This window comes from Sturnira hondurensis, unplaced genomic scaffold (assembly GCF_014824575.4).
Source record: "Sturnira hondurensis isolate 20B ecotype Veracruz unplaced genomic scaffold, ASM1482457v3 Scaffold0014302, whole genome shotgun sequence".
Classification (NCBI taxonomy): domain Eukaryota; kingdom Metazoa; phylum Chordata; class Mammalia; order Chiroptera; family Phyllostomidae; genus Sturnira; species Sturnira hondurensis.
In genome coordinates this window covers 3,732,771-3,754,252 of record NW_028086933.1, presented here as the reverse complement: position 1 = coordinate 3,754,252, position 21,482 = coordinate 3,732,771, and the positions used below count along the sequence as shown (strand labels likewise).

Below are 21,482 nucleotides of genomic sequence, written 5' to 3'. Positions count from 1 at the left end.
TGCAAATATTTTCTCCCAGTCTCTGGCATATCTTCTCATTCTCTTGACAGTGACTTTCACTGAACAGAAGTTCTTAATTTAAATAAAGTCAAGGTTATCAATTATTTATTTCATGGATAATGCCTTTGGTGTTGTACCTAAAACTCATTGCCATATTCAAGGTCGCCTAAGTTGTCTCCTGTTTTATCTTCTAGGATTTTTATTAGAGTGCTGCATTTTACATTTAGGTCTATGATACATTTTTAGTTATTTCTGGGAAAGGCATAAGATCTATGTCTAGATTCGTTTCTTTGCATACAGATAAGCAATTATACTGACACTATTTATTGACAACACCATCTTCGCTCTAAAGTATTGCCTCCGCTCCTCTGTGTCAAAAGTCATATTTCTGGGCTCTCCATTCTATCACATTGACCTACTTGTCTATTCTTTCAATACCACACTAAAATAGCTTTATATTTAGTCTCGAAACAGGTAGTGTCAGTTCTCTGACTTCATTTTTTTGCTTTAATATGAATTGGCTATTTTGTGTCTTTTGCTTCAGCATATACACTTTTAAATCAGTTTGTCAATATCCAAAAATTTGCAGGGATTTTGATTGCTATTTTACTGATTCTATAGATCAAGTTGAACAGAAATGACCTCTTTACGTAGTAAGTCAACCATGAGCATGAAAAAACACTCCATTTATTTAGTTTTTTTATTTTGTTCATCAGAATTTTCTAGTTTTCTTCATAGAGATCTTACACATATTTTGTTAGTCTGTCCCTAAGTAATTCATTTGGGGGGACACTAAAATAAATGGTATTGTGCTTTCAATTTCAAATTCTGCTTGTTTACCAATTATATATAAAAAAGCAATTAACTTTTATATACTAATTTTGTGCCCTGCAACTTGCTATAATCATTTATAATCCAGGGATTTTCTTGTTTATTCTTTGGGATACTCTATATAGATGATCTATATAGAAATAAAACTGAGAACGAAGACAGTTTTATTTCTTCCTTCCCAATCAGCATAATTTATGTTCATTTTCTTGTCTTATTACATTAGCTAGGATCTCCAGTATGATGTTGAAATGCAATGGTGGGACATCCTTGCCTTATTCCTGATTTTAGTGGAACACTTCTAGTTTCTTAACATTAATTATGCTTTATATAGACGTTCTTTAACAACTTGAGAAAGTTCCCTCCTCTATTCCTTGTAGTTGTCCCAGGTTTTGGATACTCTGTTCTGTTTTTTTTCCTCTTTGCTTTTAAGTTTTGGAGTAGTCTATTATCATATTCTTAAGCTCAGAGATTCTTTCCTGAGCAATGTCACACACAATAATGGACACATCAAAGGTATTCTTCATTTCTGTTTTCCAACTTTCCATATTCTCTCCTAAAATTTATACCTCTCTGCCTACTATATCCATTTAGTTTTGTATGCTGTCCATTTTTTTCCATTAAAACTCTAAACATATTAATAATGATTTTTTGTTTTTAATTTCTGGTTTGACAATTCCAAGATTCCTTCCATATCTTGACTCTGGTTCTGATGATTGCTTAGTCCCTTCAAGCTGTGCTTTTAGTATGCCTTGTAATTTTGTTATAGTTGAAAGGTAGACATGATGCACTGAGTAAACAAAACTGTGGCAAATAGGCCTTGTGGAGGCCTTATAGGAGTTATGTATTTCCCTTCCCCTACATGTACGGCAAGAGGGGCTCAAATTGGGTTTTTCCCTTCCTCCAAATGGAAAGCTAGAGCTGGCCAGTGTTGAGAATTTCCCTTCCCCCACCTAATTTAGACTGTAGCAAAATAGTTTCACGTGAGGGCCCACCTTATTAAGAAAAGCAGAATGCTTGGGTATATTACGAAATGATTCCTCTTCCCTACCCTGGCCATAACTCCCATCCCCTACCCTAGCACTGGTTCCTGCGGAGGTTTTTGCTCTAGTAAATTGTGATTCTCTGCCTCTCTTTCTAATTTGGGGGGCAGCAGTTTTTCCTGTAACATCATTTCTATGAAGGATCTAAGAAGAGTTGTTGGTTTACTTAATTTGTTCAGTGTTTTACTTGTTGTTAACACTAAGTGGCAACTTCTAAGCTCCTTCTTAAGGAAAGAAAAGATTCAGGTTTTGACATACATTTTTAATTAATGGTGTTTATGAGTGCATTGTATATTAAAACAACCCTTGGTCTGGTTTTACATGTATTTTTCCCAGTTTGTCATTTGTCTTAAAATCCTACTTATATTGTTTTGGGGAGCATAGGAATTTAAAGTTCTTATGCAATCAAGCTTATGAAATCTGCCTTTTTGGTTTCTGATTTTATGGCATGCTTTGAAAGACCTTTCTACCAAGATTACCTTCACCTATGTTTTCTTTTTACACTTTTATAGCACCTTAGTTTATACATTTGCATTTCATATCCAGTAGAAATTCCTTTTTCTTCAGTTTTTTTTATAGGTGGCTGGCTGTCACAAAATGTTTACTAAGTCAGTCCACCATGTTCCAACTGATGTAAAATTACACCTTTATTTTAGACTAAATACTGACACAGATCTTGGCTCTTGGGGTCCGCAGCATTATGGATGAGATGAGATAAATTCACACGGACTACCAAGTCGTGTGGAGGAAAAGGGATGGCTTGGCTTCTCTCTCAAGAGGAGGAAAAAGCCTCGGAGTGCCTCGACCACCCTCTCCAGAGGAGAGTGCCCCGATCCTTACCTTAACAGGCTTTTATTGGGTTCAATCTGCATGGGGATACAGGATGTATACATAAAGCTCATAAACCACTGTCAGGCAGAAATGATTAAACAACAGATAACATTGGAAGAACTCTGCGGGCTTATTCTGAGTCAGGGTCAGATAGTCAAAGGGCGATAAAACTTTGGGGAACAAACTCACTTCCTGCTTGGACCCTTATCATTTAAACTGAGGGTATTAGCAAAGCAGGTTTCATAGGATTTTATGCATTCCTTCTTAGGCCTGATTGCCCTAGGGAACCTGCTCTTTCCATCACAGGGCCACACCCACTTTCATCATTGTTTCAGGCTTAAGTCAGGCAGGGGAAGTAAGGCAGCCAAGAAATTAGGAGACTTCTTGCAGACAGAATGAGGACTCAGGTTATGTTAAATCGAAGGGGCAAGGGTTCATCACCCTCTTTTTCTATAGCCCCCAAGTCCTTCTCTGAAGGCCCCCTTGTGATCATGCCTGTCTTAGATCATCCCCTCCCTTGAGGAATGTCACCAGTCACTGGCTAACCGGTCATCTACCCAGGGCCAAGCAGGGTGAAGAGAAAGGGGGAAGAGGTGGTGGTGCCCCTACAAGGAGGATAAGTTTTGTCTCCTAAGTGGCTTACAGTCCCAAGGTCCTTTACTCAACCTTAGCCACAGGGGATTACAGACTTCTGAAACCAGGAAGGGCGGTTCCCAACAAAATACCTATGTATTGAGTCTGTTTCTAGACATTACTCTGGCAAAACAAAACACCTGGTTACAAAGTCTCTGAATGGAACTGAGTAGCTGAAAACAGGCAATAAAAGACAAACTTTTCATTGTTTACCCTTCTGAATTTTATTTCATGTACTTTGAATTACCACTCAAAAACATCAGTAAAAAATTACTAAAGTTTTGCTTACTAGACATGCTGGAATCATCATATATTGAAGCTTTCTGCAAATTACACTGTAACCCCATATGCACCTGAATAACAGCTGAAATCATAGCTCTATCTTGATTTTGAAACTGGGCACTAACCTAGTCTAATTTAAATGAAGAATAGTGCAAGTGCTCAAGTATGTCTAAAGCTAGATATTTCTCTGCCATTTAACATAAACCAAAAACCATTTTTTTACCTTAAAGGGGGAAAACCAGCTCTTCTAAATCCTTAATTGCTGTAAATAAAACTACTATCTCATATTTATAAGAAGCTTTGATATGCTTGATTCCTTACTATGTGTTTTTCATAGATCCAGCCATCATGGACATATTTTGCTTTCTTCATTGTTAGCTGGTAACTATTTTTTCTATTACTATCTATAGTAAAATATTTAATTCAGAACCTAATCTTTCTATTCTACTGCAATCCAATTGTTGTATTTTTAATATTCTTTCTTTATAATTTGACTTCAATGTCAAAGATGCCAAATGTGACCTCTTGTAACCATAATACCATAATGCTGACCAGCCACGACAGCAGCAATATCCATCTGGCTGACAGCAGATGGAAAAAGAACAGGTTTTGTCTTTTAAGTCATTCTCTTTAAGACCCCCTCCCTCACACTTTTCTAAACAACTATTAAATGTAAACTTATTTAGTAATTTTAGCCCTTCTTCAATAGAAAAATATTTTCAAGCACTTGAAAAAGACTCCTCCAATAAAAATGGGAGGGTGACCTAGTATTTAGTCTCATTAGCATACTCATTAATAATTACACAGAGTAGATGCTAGATGCTATCTCTGTGCCATGTGATTCCGCTCTCACTACCTGCTCTTCTGGGTACTTTCACACTCTTTTCTTTTTAAATAAACCCCTTTAAATGTAGAAGATGCATACTCCACATATTCCCCAGGAATATTAAGTGCAGATGTAGAAAAGAAAGCAATTGTTTTAATAGAGACTAATTATCTAAGTTTTCACAACCCTTTGCACTTTATTTACATAACATTATCATGCCGATTTAACAAGAAATAGATTGACTTGCCAAACAGCATGTTACTGGTATTAGGAATAGGCCTCCTGATAGAATGTCTTATACCCTAAATAGGTGACCTCCTACCATGATTCTACTCAATATCCAAAGAAAATTGTCTTTGCAGAACACATGAAGGAAGCACTTCATAGCACAACAAATGAATACTAGTGGGTACATGTATATGTCTACGTATGTACATTCAGTATTTAAACAAATAATTTTCTATCTTCTATATAGGAAATGATCTCAAGTATGCCAAATGAGATCACATTTCAAAAGGTTCTGGGCAGCATGTAATGTACTTCCTTTTGTCCAGCTGTTTTTAGAGCTTTGCCTTACACCATGAAGCACTTATTTAATGGACATCTACTAATAGATCTCAAATATCCCAAGAGACAGCCCAACACACAAAGACTAGAAACACCCACTACTGAAATCTAAGCACTTTCCACGAGAGGTTCCTCCCCAGCTGAAGTCACTTTAAGTTTAGACCATTGATGCTTAACCATATCAGATTTGATGTTCCCCTTCCATAAAATATTTCCCAACTTCTGCTTTGTTACCCTAAAATGAAATTAGTAACAATATACTCACAAATAACTTCAAACAAATCCATACAGCCTAAGTAAAATATAAATGGAAAAGAAAAATGAAAATAATTCATAATATATTTCAATATATTAATCCTAAAACAAAACTGAACTAGAAGACATTTAAATGTAATTCATAGATAAATGCTAATTAGTAGCTGCAATTGCAAACTTATTTGTGATCCAATTTTCCAAAACTGTCAACAACTCTTGGTCAAGTTGTGAAGGAAACAAATCTTCCTTTCATACATCAGTTGCATATGAAAACTAACAATGGAAAACTCAGTCTCAGTAAAAATTCATGAGTTTATATGTAAAATGGAGGTTTTAGGTTCAGATTATTACAAATAAATACACAAATGTCAGGTAGGATATTCCTAAACCATGCAAGACATCGTGACACTCTTTGTTCAGACTGGTCCATGCACCACAAAAAGTATAGCATCCTTGGACCCTAACCCATCAAATGCTGGTAGTTAGCCCCTGTCATTCCAAACAAAAATACAAAAATTAAAATGTCTCCCAACTTCCCCAGAGAGGGCACTCCCCACCTGGACCCACTACCTTAGACACAATTCAACTATCACAGTATAATGTAAAGAATGCTTAGGAAGCATGGCCTAGAGTGCCAGTTACCTATGGGCTATGTGGTCATTGGCAGTGAGCTATCTAAACCTCAGTTTCCAGTGTATCAAACAGATACAAACACTACCTAGGCTTTTGGGGGGTGTGAGGTTGACTCAACAATGTAACAACACGAGTATAGCAGTGGCAGGTGGTTTCCAACACATGGCATACCAAGAAGTAAGAAGGGGGCTATTTTAGATAGAGAACAGCAAAAAGTAACATAAAAGGGGGGGAGACTGAAGATATAAGAAACGTACAAAATGAAACTTAACACACAGGTACTTAGGACAGTTCAGAGAGCAGCCAGCAGTCCTATATATCTCAGCACCCCCTAAAAGCATTACTGTATTATGATGCAGTGAAATAATTAATATTCTGAATGATGACCCCAAGGTTAAGAACACAAGAAAGACATTCTTTAAAAGACTTCTACTGTACAAAACTGAAATTCTGTAAAGTTGTGATACTTCAGAGAGCAACTAATATTATTTAAACTTTTATTAGGCAATTACCCTATTCTAGACACTAGGAAAACGCGAAGATATCTAATACACCAAACCTGTCCTCAAACATTTATCATCCAGTAGATTACACATCAGAAAACAGCCATACTATAAAGCAGAATGACACAGGTATTAAATAGAAATTCAAGTAATAGATTAGGGGAGCCTAGAGAAAATTCTGAATAATTCTCCCTGAGGAATATTGAGGCCATATTCATAGCACAGGACATCGGGAAAACAAGGATTCTGACACAGAATGGGGAGCAAATCACTCAAGAAAAAAAAAATGAAGTCCAGGGAAAGTCACTGAGCATGAAAATACAACTTGGCTCAGAGAAGAGAGGTAGGAGAAGGGTAGATTAAGGGTTGGGAAGGCAGTAAAAATTCGGGCTGTAAAAACATTTCAAGACCTGTTCATGGAGAGATTCAAATGTCATTGAAATGATTTTTAATTTTATTGCACAAGAGTTTCCAGAAAACAGGTGCTTATGTGGCACACCTGATCCCCAAGTAAACCTGAATGATGGCCAAATATAGGATTCTGAACAAATGCAAATTTTCATTAACGAGACCCCTAAAATTAAAATATTCTTATTATGAATAAACAAAAAGGACCTAAGAGTAAAAAAACAGCATCTGAGTTCATTTCTTAAATAATCAAAATATTACTAAATCTATTGAACCTGGTAACTCAAAAGAACTCAGGATAATCTTAATCTTATATGTGTCCTTGATTTTCTTCCAAGCAAGTCTGAGAAATTTTTAAACGTGTTATTTAGCATTGCTCATGTCACCCCTACAGGGCAAGAGGTAGCCTACAATATTATTAGGCTCTTTTTATCATGGGGAAACTGAGGAACAAATAGAATAAATTATGGTACAGTCACCAAATAAACTATTATTGTGTTCCTGTATTTTAGACTCAAGGCCCACATATCATCCATTATCCTTCATACCATCTGACTACTAGAATTATCTTTCACTTTCATCTTAAGTGAAAAAAAATATGTAAGATTAAACTTTTAAATCAACTTTTCAGTTTGATACTGCCACCAAAAAAAGTTTTAAAATTCTACCTCTTGAATTATGCTATCTGCAAAAACTGCAAAAGTGTACACAATAATCCAACCTCACAAAAAACAGACAGCTGGAAATAGCAGGACAGGTCAGAACTCCTAGGCACAGCTTTACTTTGAATATCTGGCAGGCTCGAACATGTGTCTGTAAAACAGGCTTTGCAGATGCTGTGATGGAAATGTGCCCTAGAAGGCCCAGGACAGTGTTATCAACACTACACCCACTGCTGTAAGCATGAAACCCAAGGCTTTCCTCCTTGCTCCTCCCCGCATTGCATCACGCACCACCTTGAGAATCCTGTAACACCGTAAGGGCTGTGCAAGTATCCTACTGATGTTTCCTTCAAAAGGAAGTACTTTAGGGACACCGGATGTGGCTAAACACAAGTCAAAATTTTGCCTCTTCAAAATCTATGGCCTGGTCCAAGCAATTCAATCTGACAGAGTTCCTGCTACTGTTTTCTCACACATGCAAAGACAACCCCTACATACAAGTCCCCTTCCTCAGCGTCCTGCCACTACCTCCCTCCACGCCTGGGGGACGTCCCAGGGACTTAGGGAGGGGGCGGGGTTGTAGAGCAAAGTCAGGCTAAGAGACCCTCCGGCCCTGACAGGGGTCTGGGGTCTCTCCAGCCCTGACCCCAGATCCCCACGGACCAGACCAGGCCTCGCCAACGCGCCGCAGCTGCCACCACCTATCAGCAGAGCGCAGGGGCGGGGCTGGCTGGCTCTGTGGCGGATCCGCCAAAAGGCGGGGACCGGCTAGAGACCGGGCGAGAGACCTACGGTCTCCCAACTCGGCCGCCAGGCGCATACACTGGGCCCAGTTCCCGAGGGCGAGGGCGAGGGCGCCAGCTCGGCTCCAGGGAGCAGGCGAGCACACAGCCTGCTGTTGGTGGCCTGGTCCGCCCCGCTCGCGTCCACTGCTCGTGTCCACCCACTCAGGAGGTGGGGTTCAAACCTCCGGAAAGATGGTGTCCTGGATGATCTCTAGAGCTGTGGTGTAAGTGCTACTCATAGCCCCCCCTAGTCCAAGTGAGGCCCGGAGAAAGTGCGGGGAGAGCCAGGGGCCACAAGGGAAGGCCCGGGCCTAAGCAGGGGTGGGTTTGTCGGGCCTCGGGCCTTCCCGGGGGACTGGGGGGGCCCTCGGCCTCCTTACCCTAGTCCACGTCGCTGCGAGGCTCCCTGTGGTGGACGAGGGTCCTGTGGCTGCGTCTGGACAGCGTGTGGCCCAGCGGCCCTGCTCCCGCCACGCCGGGTAGCCAAGGAGCTCAGGGCGATGCGTGCTCCTCGCTCCCTCTCCCTGGGCTGCGGGGCACCGCCCTACCGCCGGGAGCTGCGCGCCTGGCGGCTGCAGCGGCGCCTTGCGCAGGCTCCACAGACGCTGAGCGTAGCAAGCTCTGCGATCCTCCCGAGGATGCAGCAGCGGTACGGGTCCGATCCTTTGTATCCCGCGGATGGTGCGTTGCAAAGTGTGTCTCGGCTGCAGATTGCCATTCGGTCACGTGTGGTAGGAGGAGAGATTTGTCTAAAAACCCAAGGCAGGTCTTAGCTCAGATCCCTGGGAAGGGCCCCAGTTGCCTCGTGATTTAGAGTTTACCGAGAAAGGAGCTCATTGTTGTATGGTGACACCCTCCTGCTCTCCCAGATTCCAGAATTTAGCGGTTTTAGGGGAGATATATAAGTGAGAGGCGGCAGTTGCCCGTTGCCTTTGTTCAAGTTATCGGTTCGTTTCCTTGTGAGCTCACCAACAAGTACTACAGATCCACAAAAAAATTCTTGTAGTTGTGTTTACTCTGTAAAGTTATTTGACTACAATTTAAACTAAATTCTCCCCATCCTTTTCATCTTACCCACCTCCTCAAAAAAAAAGGGTTCAAAGGAAATAGCAGTGACGTAGTTACAGCCAGGGACACCTGGATTTATTATACATGATCTCTGTAGGAGTAATACTATCTCAAAAACTTTATGAAATGTTTTCACATGGCAGATGGCTGTTCTGATTAGTTTTAAAATGTGGAGGAATAAAAACCATTAGCAAATATTTAAATCTGTTTCTAACTAGGGCGAAAGCTACATTTTTTGTGAATTTTGGGCTTATTTTGTTAGTGAGTGAATTAATAGCTTAGTAGCCATATTCAACCAGATTTGCAATAGCATTCATATTTTATCATCTGATTGCCTTAATGCAGTTTATCCTTCCTTGGTATAGTTTCTAATTTTAGATCAAGAGCTTCCTCTGTTTATCTGTACAAAACTAAAACTCAAGAAGTAAAGGCATGTCACAGATGTCATCACGTTTTTTAGCCTTTTGGGTCTCTCTTTGAGTGTCATTTACATAATACACGTTTTTTGACCTAGTAGAGGTCTATCAAGTGTTGTGTCTGCACCTAGAAAATCAAGTGCCCCGTTAAGAAACTATTTTTTGTTGTTGTTGATTTTTTTTCTTTAACTCTCTGGGTTCCTTTGACCAGTTCCTTAACTGATTAAAAAAATATGAAGCATTATTGATTTCATTTGCATTACTCAAGTCATATTTTTGTTTTTTATCAGACTATGAATATGTCTTTTCTAGGTGCAGCCTGTAACACAGCAGTTAGTAACAGAGTTGATCTGAATGAAACAGAGTTCAGGTACACTATACCTACAGTCCAGATCAGAATGTCAAGTTTGGTAACCCCATACTACAGGGGTTAGACAATGAAGGCATGTATCTGACTGGAGAATCAGAAAAAGCAAGGGAACCCTGGGCAGGTGGCTTGCTTGGGGTGTTGTCCCATACACCAAAAGGTTGCAGGTTCCATCCCTGGTCAGGGCACATACCAGAAACAACCCATCAACATTTCTTTCTTCCTCTCTCTCTCTCTCAGATCAATAAACATATCCTCAAGTGAGGATTTTTTTAAATTTTTTAAAAAGAAAAAGAAAGGGATATTACATTTGAGGTGGGCCTTAAAGAACAAATTGACTTTAAACAAACAAAGATGAAAAAGAAAATTCCTTTATTCCAGATAAAGGAAACACTGTGAGCCAAAGCACAGAGGAGGGAAAGCGCAGATTAGCTACGGAGATCTTGAGGGACTTGGGGAGAGAGAAAGCTGGAAAGGTGGGCTGGGGCTTATTTCGTGGAATTTCAGAAAGAACCGATAAATGTTACTAGGGAGCGATGGCTTTGCTTCGGAAGATTTCTTCCCTTGCTGTATGAGATGGTTGTACATGGAGAGATACTGAAGGCTTTAGAGGGCCTTCCTAACTGGAGAGAGGGGATTATAATTATAGCCTATGGCACTAGAAGCTACAGAATTTAAAGTGTTAGACAAAAGGAAGAGAGCAAAAATGTGAGGGAGGAAAGATCATGGAAATGTATTTCATGAGCCATTGAACATTAGCATATTAGAAAGCCCACTTGTCAGGAAACAGACATCATTCTGATTTACCCCTTTGCTCATCAGTTTCTCCATGTCTGTGCACTGAGCGCTTTCTATTCCTTTGATTATATTGTGAGGACACAAAAGATCAATCCCAGGATCTTCACAAACTTGGAAACCTTTTTTATACCAGGGGATAATATTTACTTAATATCCTTTCGAATCCATTTGAATAGCCAGCTAGTCATGAGCCTAAAGAAAAATCAGACAGCTCTCTCAACAAGAACCTCTGGTGGCATGCATAAGGAACATAAGTAACCTCTGTAACTAGAGCCCCCTGGGTACGTGAGCACATGAGCGCTTTCTTCCCAGACCTTATCGCAGACCATTGCAGGGAATAGCACTGGCTTTGGAATCAGACCTGGATGCCAGTTAATAGTTGTGTGGTCCTGGGAAACATACTAACCCCAGCTAAGCATCAGTGTCTTCATCTTAAAAAGGTTATATTTGTATCCTTAAAACTATTGTAAAGATTAAATTAGTTTAAACCACACTAAATGTGTTACCTTACATTTACTGTACATTCAGAACATAACACATAGATTCTTTCACGGACAAGGAAAGTAAGATAGTATAGAATGAAGTATCATTGGACTACCATTGTGAAACCTGGAATTCATATCTAGTGTAAGTTACATTAACTACCTGAATGACCTTGAGTCAGTCTCTTACTGACTGTAGACCTCAGTTTCTGTCTTTAGATATAAAGGATCTGATCTGGTAATCTCCAGACTCTTGCACAACTCTAGGATCCCCTGATGGTGTGAGAGGATTTTTTATTAAAGTCGATGTACTTTAATTATACAGACAAGAGTCAAAGGTTCGTTGGCAATTAAGGTTATAGTAATCTGAGATTACCAAATAATATTACATTCATACGTGATAATCATACCTTACCTTTTGAAACATGATTCTTACAGATTGAGGGAAATCTCACTCTAACTTTTTTTCTTTTTTAATCCTCACCTGAGGATATGTTTATTGATTTTAGAGAGAGGAGAAAGGGGAGAGAGACAGACAGACATCTATTGGTTGCCTCCCTATGTACCCTGACGGAATCAAACCCACTTTTTGGTGCACAGGGTCATGCTCCAACCAACTGAGCCACGTGGCTGGAGTGCTAACATTTTTTTTTAAAGACTTTATTTGCTTATGTTTAGACAAAGGGGAAGGGAGGTAGAAAGAGAAGGAGAGAAACATCACTGTGCGGTTGCCTTGCGTGCCCCCAACCCAGGCCTGTGCCCTTGACTGGGAATGGAACTAGTGACTTCCCCAACATTTCCAGCATACTGAATGTTTAAACTTTATATCTTTGATTTGACCAGGCCAGTGTTTATAATTTTTATAGCCATTCACCTATTTTTCAATTTTGCTTTTTGGATAATTTCTAATATTTCATTATAAGTAATGCCTCAATGCAATTATAATGCTAAATGGATATCATTTATATGTACTTTTTTGTATGTGTTTCCTTAGGATAAATCCAAGAGGGGTATATCTAAGTCCATGTCTGTACTTTTATGGCAATTGATATGAACTGCCAAATTGCTTCCCAGAAGGATATTAATATTTTACATTGCCACCAATAATGTGTGAGTAATATCTTTATCATAACATAGCCAGATTTAGGGGGTTAATTTTTTTATACTTTCCTAATAAGTATAATGTATCTCCTTGTTTTCTTTTTCATTTGAGTTATTAGCAAGGTTAATATTTGTCCTGATATTTATGAATTATATCTTCCAAGGTGCAAATACTCTATGTACTTTACCCATTTCTCTCTTGATTACTTGGTAATTTATTTGTTGGAGCACCTCACATAATAAAGAAATTAGCCTTAAGTCATATTTGATGCAAATATGTTTCTCAATCTTATACTTCTCTTCGGGTATTTTATTTTTAGTTGCATAGGGAATATAGTTTTAATGCAGCTTTACTTGTTCATTTTTTACACTGTGATATTTCACTTCTAAATATAAACTAATACTTACTCCAAATAGTTGATAAGAACAACTTTCTCATATAGAATTGGATGAATTCGGAGACTTCCTTTTTCATATACCACTATTTCCCTTTTTACATCAGTAGCAGATTTTTATTTTTGTTTCACAATCTTATTTTCTAGCAGTTAATAGAACCTCAATCCTTTTCGCTTAACTCATTCTTTTCAATTATATTTAATGGGTACATTTAGAGTCTAAATTGCACACTTTAAAAAACCATGCTCCAGCAGTTTTCCCCTTTCCAGCATCAACTGTTTTCCCTTTGCCAGATCTTCCTTGTCAGCATTCAAACATCTGGTATTTCTCCCATCTTAAAACGACAACAAAAACTCATCCTGTTATACTTTTCGTCTTACTACCTCGTTTCTCTCCCACTCTTTAAAGCAAAAAGTCCACAAAAGAACAGTCCTCTGTTCTTTTCTCCACATCCTCTCTTTCAGGTCGCTCTCAAACACATACCAGTTAGGCTTTGCCACCACCAGCCACTTCACTGAAATTGCCGCTCTCTATCTAGGTCAGCAGTGACCTCCACATGGCCAGATTCTTTGGTCCACATCTGACTTAGCAGCTTCTGATACAATTGTTCACTCTCCTTGAAGTACTTGACCTTGCTTTTTTTCTTTATTAACTCACTACCTACTCCCTTCTCAGTCTCCTTTGCCTCATTCCCCTCCCCTCCACCACCACATGCCCTAACTTCTTAAAGTTGGTGTGTCCAGGTCTCAGATCTTCTCTATTTTCTATCTACACTCCTGTGAGGACTCTCATTAATTTACATCTCCAACCTGGACCTCTGCTGAACTCATGATCACATGTATTTAGATGCATGTTAAGTGTTTGATAGAAAGAACTGTATTAGGAAGGAAAACATTTTGTTTCTTGCTTTGAAGAATTCAATTCTGCTCCTTCACTTCAAAGTATATCATCACTGTCTTGTCCTCTCTTTTATACTTTCTTCACTTTTTGGTCTAGTTTTACTCTTTTTTTGCTTTATTTTCAGTAAACGTGAGGAGAGAATAGAATGGTCTATCATGTGCAAAGATAAGTTATTTAAAAAGGTACAAAGATATAATAATTTGAAAAGGTTATAGATATAATCTTAAAAATATAAGTAAAAAGGTTATAACTATAATCTAAGTTTCCAAATTAGTAGATATAAAAAGGAGGCTAAAGCGCTATAAAAGACCAAAAAAAAAAAGAAGGCAGTAGGTGAGGGAATATATAGACAAAAAAATGGTAGAAATAACAAGCAATTAAACAGATCACATCCTGTTAAGAGACACACTGCAACACTGGGAATAAAAATCACAAAGAAAGTTATAAGTCATGATTGAAAAATAAAAGATCTTAAATACATAGGTTATATTAATGTATCAATAATAGTTGATGATTATCAATTCTTCCCAAACAGATCTATTAATTCAGTGGAATTCCAACAAAAATTTTGGTTGTTTTTGCTTTCTAGGAACCTAATAGTTCATAGAAAAGAGCAAAAGCTCAGGAATCAACAAGACAGTGGCAAAGAACAAGGAAGGAAGATTTGCCTTATTACATATTAAGATTTATTACAACGTAGTATTTGTGCAGTGCTTAACAATAGACTTTGTAGAACACAGTCAAGAATCCAGAAACTAACCAGGTATATATGGAAATCTGCTGTGACAGAAGTCGTACTCAAAACCAGTGGGAAAGGATGGATAATTTAATAAATAGTGTTGTGAAACTTGGTAATCTCTTGGTGGGGGGGGGATGGAATTATATCCTTCATAGCAAACTGAAAAATAAATGGTTAATGGATTACCTGCCTAAATGTGAAACCTAAAACATTTAAACTTTTAGAAAAAAATATAAGAGAATATCATTATGATTATGATTTTGTAGGGAAGAATTTTTTAAAAAATATATTTTATTGATTATACCATTACAGTTGTTCTATTCCCCCCCTTCATTCCCCTCCACCCTGCACACCCCCTCCCCCATGATTCCCCGCCTTTAGTTTATGACCACATGTCTCAAGTTCTTTAGATTCTATATTTCCCCTACTATTCTTGCCCCCCCATCTATTTTTTACCTACCATCTGTGCTACTTATTTTCTGTTTCTTCTCCCCCCTTCTTCCCCTCCCTCTCCCCTATTGCTAACCCTCCATGTGTTCTTCATTTCTATGGTTCCGCTCCTGATCTAGCTGTCCTCTTGGTTTGCTTTGGTTTTAGGTGTGGTTGTTAGTAACTGTGAATTTGCTGTCCTTTCACTGTTCATATTTTCTTTTCTTAGATAAGTCCCTTTAACATTTCATATAATAAGGGCTTGGTGATGATGAACTCCTTGAACTTGATCTTATCTGAGAAGCACTTTATCTGCCCTTCCATTCTAAATGAAAGCTTTGCTGGATAGAGCAATCTTGGATGTAGGTCTTTGGATTTCATGACTTGGAATACTTCCTTCCATCTCCTTCTTGCCTGTGAGGTCTCTTTTGAGAAATCTGCTGACAGCTTGATGGGAACTCCTTTGTAGGTGACTATCCCCTTATCTCTTGCTGCTTCTAGGATTCTCTCCTTCATTTTAATATTGGCTAATGTAATTATGATGTGTCTTGGTGTGTTCCTTCTTAGGTCCAACTTCTTTGGGACTCTGAGCTTCCTGGATTTCCTGGAAGTCTATTTCCTTTGCCAGACTGGGGAAGTTCTCCTTTATTATTTGTTCAAATAAGTTTTCCACTCGTGGCTGTTCCTTTTCGCCTTCTGTTACCCCTATAATCCGGATGTTGGAACATTTAAAGATGTCCTGGAGGTTCCTAAGCCTCTCCTCATTCTTTTGAATTCTTGTTTCTTTATTCTTTTCTGGTTGGATGTTTTGTTCTTTCTTCTGGTCTACTCCATTGATCTGAGTCCCAGTTTCCTTTCCATCACTATTGGTTTCCTGTGCATTTCCCTTCATTTCAATTAGTTTAGCCTTCATATGTTCCTCTAATTTGTGACTATAATCAACCAGTTCTGTGAGCATCCTGATCACCAGTGTTTTGAACTGTGCATCTGAGAGGTTCGCTATTTCTTTTTCGCTTAGAGTTATAGGCTCTGGGGCTTTGAGTTCTTCTTGAGCCATATTTTGGACTGTTCGTGCCTGTTATGTATGAGGAGCAGAGCCCTACGTGTTCACCAGGGCAGGGCAACTCAGTGGCTGGGTTGTGATGCTGTATGTGGGAGCGGGGTCAAAGGAAATCAATGGCGGTCCCCTCTGCCTCCTCCCACCACAGGGGCCTGCAGGGTCCGTCTCACTGCTCACTCCTTTGCTGGGTTTATCTGCGTGCGCGAATGTGCAACCGTGCTCAGCCTGCCCCGCATCCTCACTGGGTCTGTGATGCTACCCCAACTGCCTGCATGCCTGAGTCTCCTGGGTCGGAGGATCCTTCCTGCCCAACCCTGCTCTGCTGCTGGCTCCGCCCCTCTTACCAATCCCGGTGAAGGGTTTGTTGTTGTTGGACTTCTGTATAGTTCAGTTTTCTGTTCTTTGGCTGCGTGTTTGTTTATTAAACCTTTGTTGAATTCAAACTTGGTTGTGGGAGAAAGCACAGTGTTTCCACCTATGCCTCCATCTTGGCGGAAGTCCGGAAAGTTCTTACAGCAAAAATCTACCAAAAGTACTAATTTATGTGGAGAAGTGAATGGGAAAATAAATGTTGGTATATTTACATAATGAAGTAAAACTGAATGAGATACCACTTGCAAGCATCAACATGGATTAACATGATAGGAAAACTGTAGTTTGGGTGTTTTTTTTTAAGAACAAGATATGATTGCATTTAGCGTGATAGCATTTTAAAAGCCCCATCATAGGTAAAACTAAACAACATATAATTTAGATATATACATATATGCAAAACCTGTTTTTAAAAAAAATGATAAACACAAATTTTGGGATGGGAGTTTGCTCTGAGGGAGTGCCCTAGCAGAAGAAAGGGCTGTGAAATAATGGTATTGGTGGTATTACTTTGAAGTTGGATGACTAATTCACTTCATTATGCTTCATAATTTAGAAGTATGTGTCATATCTTCCTCATATCAACTGTTACTTTTTTTAAGTGCTCAACACTTGCAGTGGGTCAATACCAACATATCTACGGAAACTAAAGGGATAAGCTAAAACAGCAGGGATCAGATATAGCAAGAAAAAAAAGATGGCCGCCCCTGTTCTAGCCCATATGCTCATTGCTGGTGTGGAGGCCAGTTTTAGTGCTTAGCCAGGCCCCAGATGGAGGGGGGGGAGGGGGCTGCACCTGTCGTGAAGAGTGTGTGAACAGAAGGCCAGAACCACTGTGAAATCACCAGGCAAGCTTGTCTTATGTCCCTTCCTTTTCTCAAAGCTGGTATGAGCCCAGTAAAGAATGTCTAGTGTCTTATTTACCCAAAGGATTTTCAGAGTTTTAGAAGTCTGTACATAGATGGCCACTTGAAAAGCTTTCTCTTTTTTTTTTTTTGCCCTAGTTATTTCAGATGACAGTAGTTTTCTTGTTTACCTGTTTGGTGTGTGGGATATGGCTATAAAAAGTAACTAAGTGTCTTAGAAACTGTATAAATTAATGTGCTTTCGCAATGGCTACTTTCATATTAAGACAGACGTAAGAGATGATATTGATGTTGAAATGTAGAATAATATTCTTAATGTTTGTTTTGTATACTTAAATAATGTTGCTTATCCATCTTGACAGTTCAGCGGTCCAAAAATGTTACATTGCTTAAAGTTTCCTAATGCCTAGATAAGAATAACTTAACTTTTAGGTTGTGTGTTTCAAAGCAATTTTCCCAGTGTTGCAGCAGAGATAACATTAGTCCTAGAATCTAGGATGGGTTGGAACCTGCGATTGGATATAATGAGATAATGCCTAACATTAACATTAATGCTAATGTGTAGCTCTGATTCCTTATGCACACTGAACATCATTTGTACAATAGGAAGAAGGTGGAAAATATAAAGTGGAGATATGTGTGTTTTCTACGGGGCCAGCATTGCTGTGGGGTGATGTGGCTAATATAGCTGTCACCCACTGGTGGCCAGAATTTATTTGGCCTGTTAGGCTGTCCCTTGCTCCCATGTCATTTCATGTGCTATGCTTACTTGGTAAAAGAGAGGGACGTTCAGAGCCTCACAGCACCTCCGAAACATAATGGTGAGACATTAGCTAGTAGATTTCCAGTTCTGTCTATAGGGATTTCTAGTTTGAGAAAACAGTCAAAAGAATGGTAGCTTACAAATGGGCTCTGAAATCAGTGATTTTTTTTTTTTTTTTTTTGGTCAGAGTTTTATGCTTTGCTAACCTTCAGTTCCTCAAACTAATCCTAAAACTTCCAGGTAAATGGATTAAATTTCCTAACCTTACTCATCCTTGGTAAGGATTTTTGTATGATGGGGTACTTTAAAATTACATCTTTGAATCAGAAAATCAGTTCTATATAGATTTATAAATGTTGAAAATTAATACTAATGTTTAATTTGAGAAATAGGGTTGATAAAGTGATAACTTTCATCTCAAAAATCTTAATACAGTTATTTTCGCTTTAACTGAACACATGATAAATTAAGAGTATCCATTTTCATAGAGATGTGTTAGAGTCCTCATATAGATTAAGAGTTCTGTGAATGTAAAACTTTATTTAAAAGTTTTTAAAACACCTTTTCTAGATCCCATTCCCAAAGACTCTCTCTTAATTGATCTGGGATTGAGCCTAGACGTCCTTATTTTTCAAAGTTCCCCGAGTGCTCAGAATGCGCAACCAGGTTGGAAACCATCACACTAGAAGTTAGAAAATAGAAAACCTGGTGATGCATTTCTGGAGAAATAGTAATGTCACAAAAATATCGTAGAATTGAACTGTCAAATACTGTTACCATTTTAAAACAATGAAACAAAAATTGTAAAATATCCTTACTTTGGGTTTCAGTGATTGGTTGAATTAACACAAAGACATTTGAGTGCCTAGAAAATATTTGAAGCTTAGCAACAAGCAACATGAGAGATCTACAAAAAAGCAGCCTTTCCAGACAAACTTGGTTGGTCTTTTTAGATTGAATTACAGAAATATTAAAGGAAGGGAATGTAGTGGAAGGAATGTGTGGGTTTTATTACAACACTCTCTATAGTATTTCATGAAGGAAATTCAACCTGGGAATGGCATCGTGTATTCCCAGCCAGCACGTGAACACAGTCTAGCAGACAGTAAAATGCCACATTTGTCAGGCTCGCTGAAGAGCACATGGGCAGCAATACACATTTATGCTACCTTCGTTCTTTGTATATAAGGTAAAAACATTAGTATTTTTACGTCTGATTATTTATAATATACAGACTACAAAGTTTCATAAAATTAGTATCCCAATCATTACTTTTTTGAATCAGTGCAAGTGGTATCAATACTTCTTTGTCATTTTATGACTTAACTTCTTCCCTAAAAATAGGGACAGTTCTTCTCCTGCTTAACTCACACAGGTTGTTAAGAGGCACAAATACAATAATCTGTGTGAATATCCTTTATACCTACGTGGCTTATACGGAAATATGTTATCAGCCCTTGTTCCTTAAACAGTCCATTTGCATTATAGCAAGGCACTAAAAAGTATTTCAGAGTTTCAGCCCTTTGATTAAAAAGTTATTAGAATTATAATGCAGTGAAAGCTGAGGCAAAACAGATGTCTGAAATGTATATATTTCTTTTTGTTGTTTTGTTTTATATGTTAATGTTCTCTAGACACCAACTCATGGACCTTCACATAAGTGAGGTTACTGTAAACATTCGTGAGCCTAATACATTATCCACCCTGTCTAACTTGGGTACGACCTCAGCACCTCACTTCTGCCTCTCAGGGTGCATTCCAGGCTCCAGGACACCGCACGCGCAGTCAGAGTCACTGCGTGCAGCCCTGCAGTCCTCTAGCCGTTCCTCGTGCCATCGATGCCACCGTCCTCTGTGCTTCCTTATGCCTCCCAGTGCTTCCTTACACCTCCCAGTGCTCCCCAGTGCTCCCCCGCCACCCATTGGGCAGTGTTGATTCAGCCCGGACTTTAGTCCCCCAGAGTCTGTGCTAACTGCCCCCAAGGCCACCTGTAGTTTGTTTTTTCCTGCTTTCAGTTATCTGTTGCCGAATAACAAACCACCTCAAGACTTATGTGCTATCACGATTTTGTTACACATAGAAAAGGACATTGGCTCTCTTTAACCTGTCTAATGTTGTGATCACACAACAACCTTCTCTTATTTGGAATTATTCTCTAGCTATTTCATACATTAGAAAGATTCCGGTGCTTTAAAGGTTTTTTTCCAGTGCTACTAGACCTAATGTCTTAAATTTCATGGTGAAATAACAAAATTTGCAGGTATCATCTTTAAATATTTAACTTATGGCAGCTTTTCCCCCTCTCTTTTCCTCATAAATGGACTCAAGTTCTAGGATGATTTGTTTCATTTGCCTCTATTTGGTCAGTGAGAAAGTAAACTGATTGTAAGTAAAGAAGAAAATGGGAAATCTTTCAGTTCTTAGATGACCATGACTCATACTAGAAAAAGCATTGAACCTTTAGCTTATTAAAAAGGTTGATTTGACTGCTTTTCATTTTTAAGGTTTTATTTATTTATTTTTAGAGAGAGGGGAATGGAAGGAAAAAGAGAGAAACATCAATGTGTGGTTGCCTCTCACACACCCCCAACTGGGGAACTGGCCTGAAACCCAGGCATGTGCCCTGACTGGGAATCGAAATGACAACCCCTTGGTTCAAAGGCCAGCACTCAGTCTGCTGAGCCACACCAGCCAGGGCTGACTGTTAAAGAATAAATTTCTTAGGAAACAATCTCCACAGGTTAAACATTTGGGTAAAGAACAAATATGTTTTCTAAAAGTGATTTTTTTCCTTAGTAACAAATATGACTTTGGCACACATGACTTTTTACAATACTATTTTTGGGAAGCAATCCTTGGAGGAGTGTTCATTTTTTTAATGTTTCTCTGTAGCTGATGTGTGTGTTCTAAAAAGAAATAGTTGGGATTTGGCCAACTTTTCTTTTATGCTCCTTCCCTGAAGAAAGCTGTATGGTATGTATTTAAAGTATAGTTCAATGTGTTGCTATGGATACTAAAAAAATAAGAAATAAATAAAAGGTAGATCTTTGACATTAACAAGAAAAGCATTCCGTGAAAATAATTTTTTAATGAAGCAAAATATGTTTTAATCAAGTTTGAGAGTACATGCTCTCCACAAAATTAAGATGAGTTTGATATGAGGAAAATAACCATTAATCCAAATGAATATAACACTGGAAAATATTGCTGTTTTTATGTGTGTATTGACATTAAGACATGCTATTGAAGGAAATAAGAATTCTGTTACTGCTCTTCTGATGTTATAGTTTAATAACCTCAAAATAAGATATAAAAAAGATGTCACTATATGTCAAATTGAGAGTTAAAGTTGCTGATACATATATTTAAGTGGCGAATACGTGGAACCTACCAGAAAAAAATGCTACCATTGCCATAATTTTTTAATCCTAATGACCATTGCAGTTTTTTTTAAGGTCATAAAAGAAAG

General features: G+C 38.6%; 1 protein-coding gene across 3 annotated transcripts in view; it reads left to right on the top strand.

Annotated features, from left to right (window-relative positions):
• The first annotated feature begins 8,138 nt into the window (after positions 1 to 8,138).
• REEP3 (receptor accessory protein 3) overlaps positions 8,139 to 21,482 on the top strand; it is a 75,542-nt gene continuing 62,198 nt past the window's right edge. For all 3 annotated transcript variants that reach the window (XM_037062688.1, XM_037062687.1, XM_037062689.1), the window contains exon 1: positions 8,139 to 8,480. In XM_037062688.1, the coding sequence (XP_036918583.1) occupies positions 8,449 to 8,480 (32 nt within the window). In that variant the 5' untranslated portion in view covers positions 8,139 to 8,448. The remainder of the gene's footprint in view (positions 8,481 to 21,482) is intronic.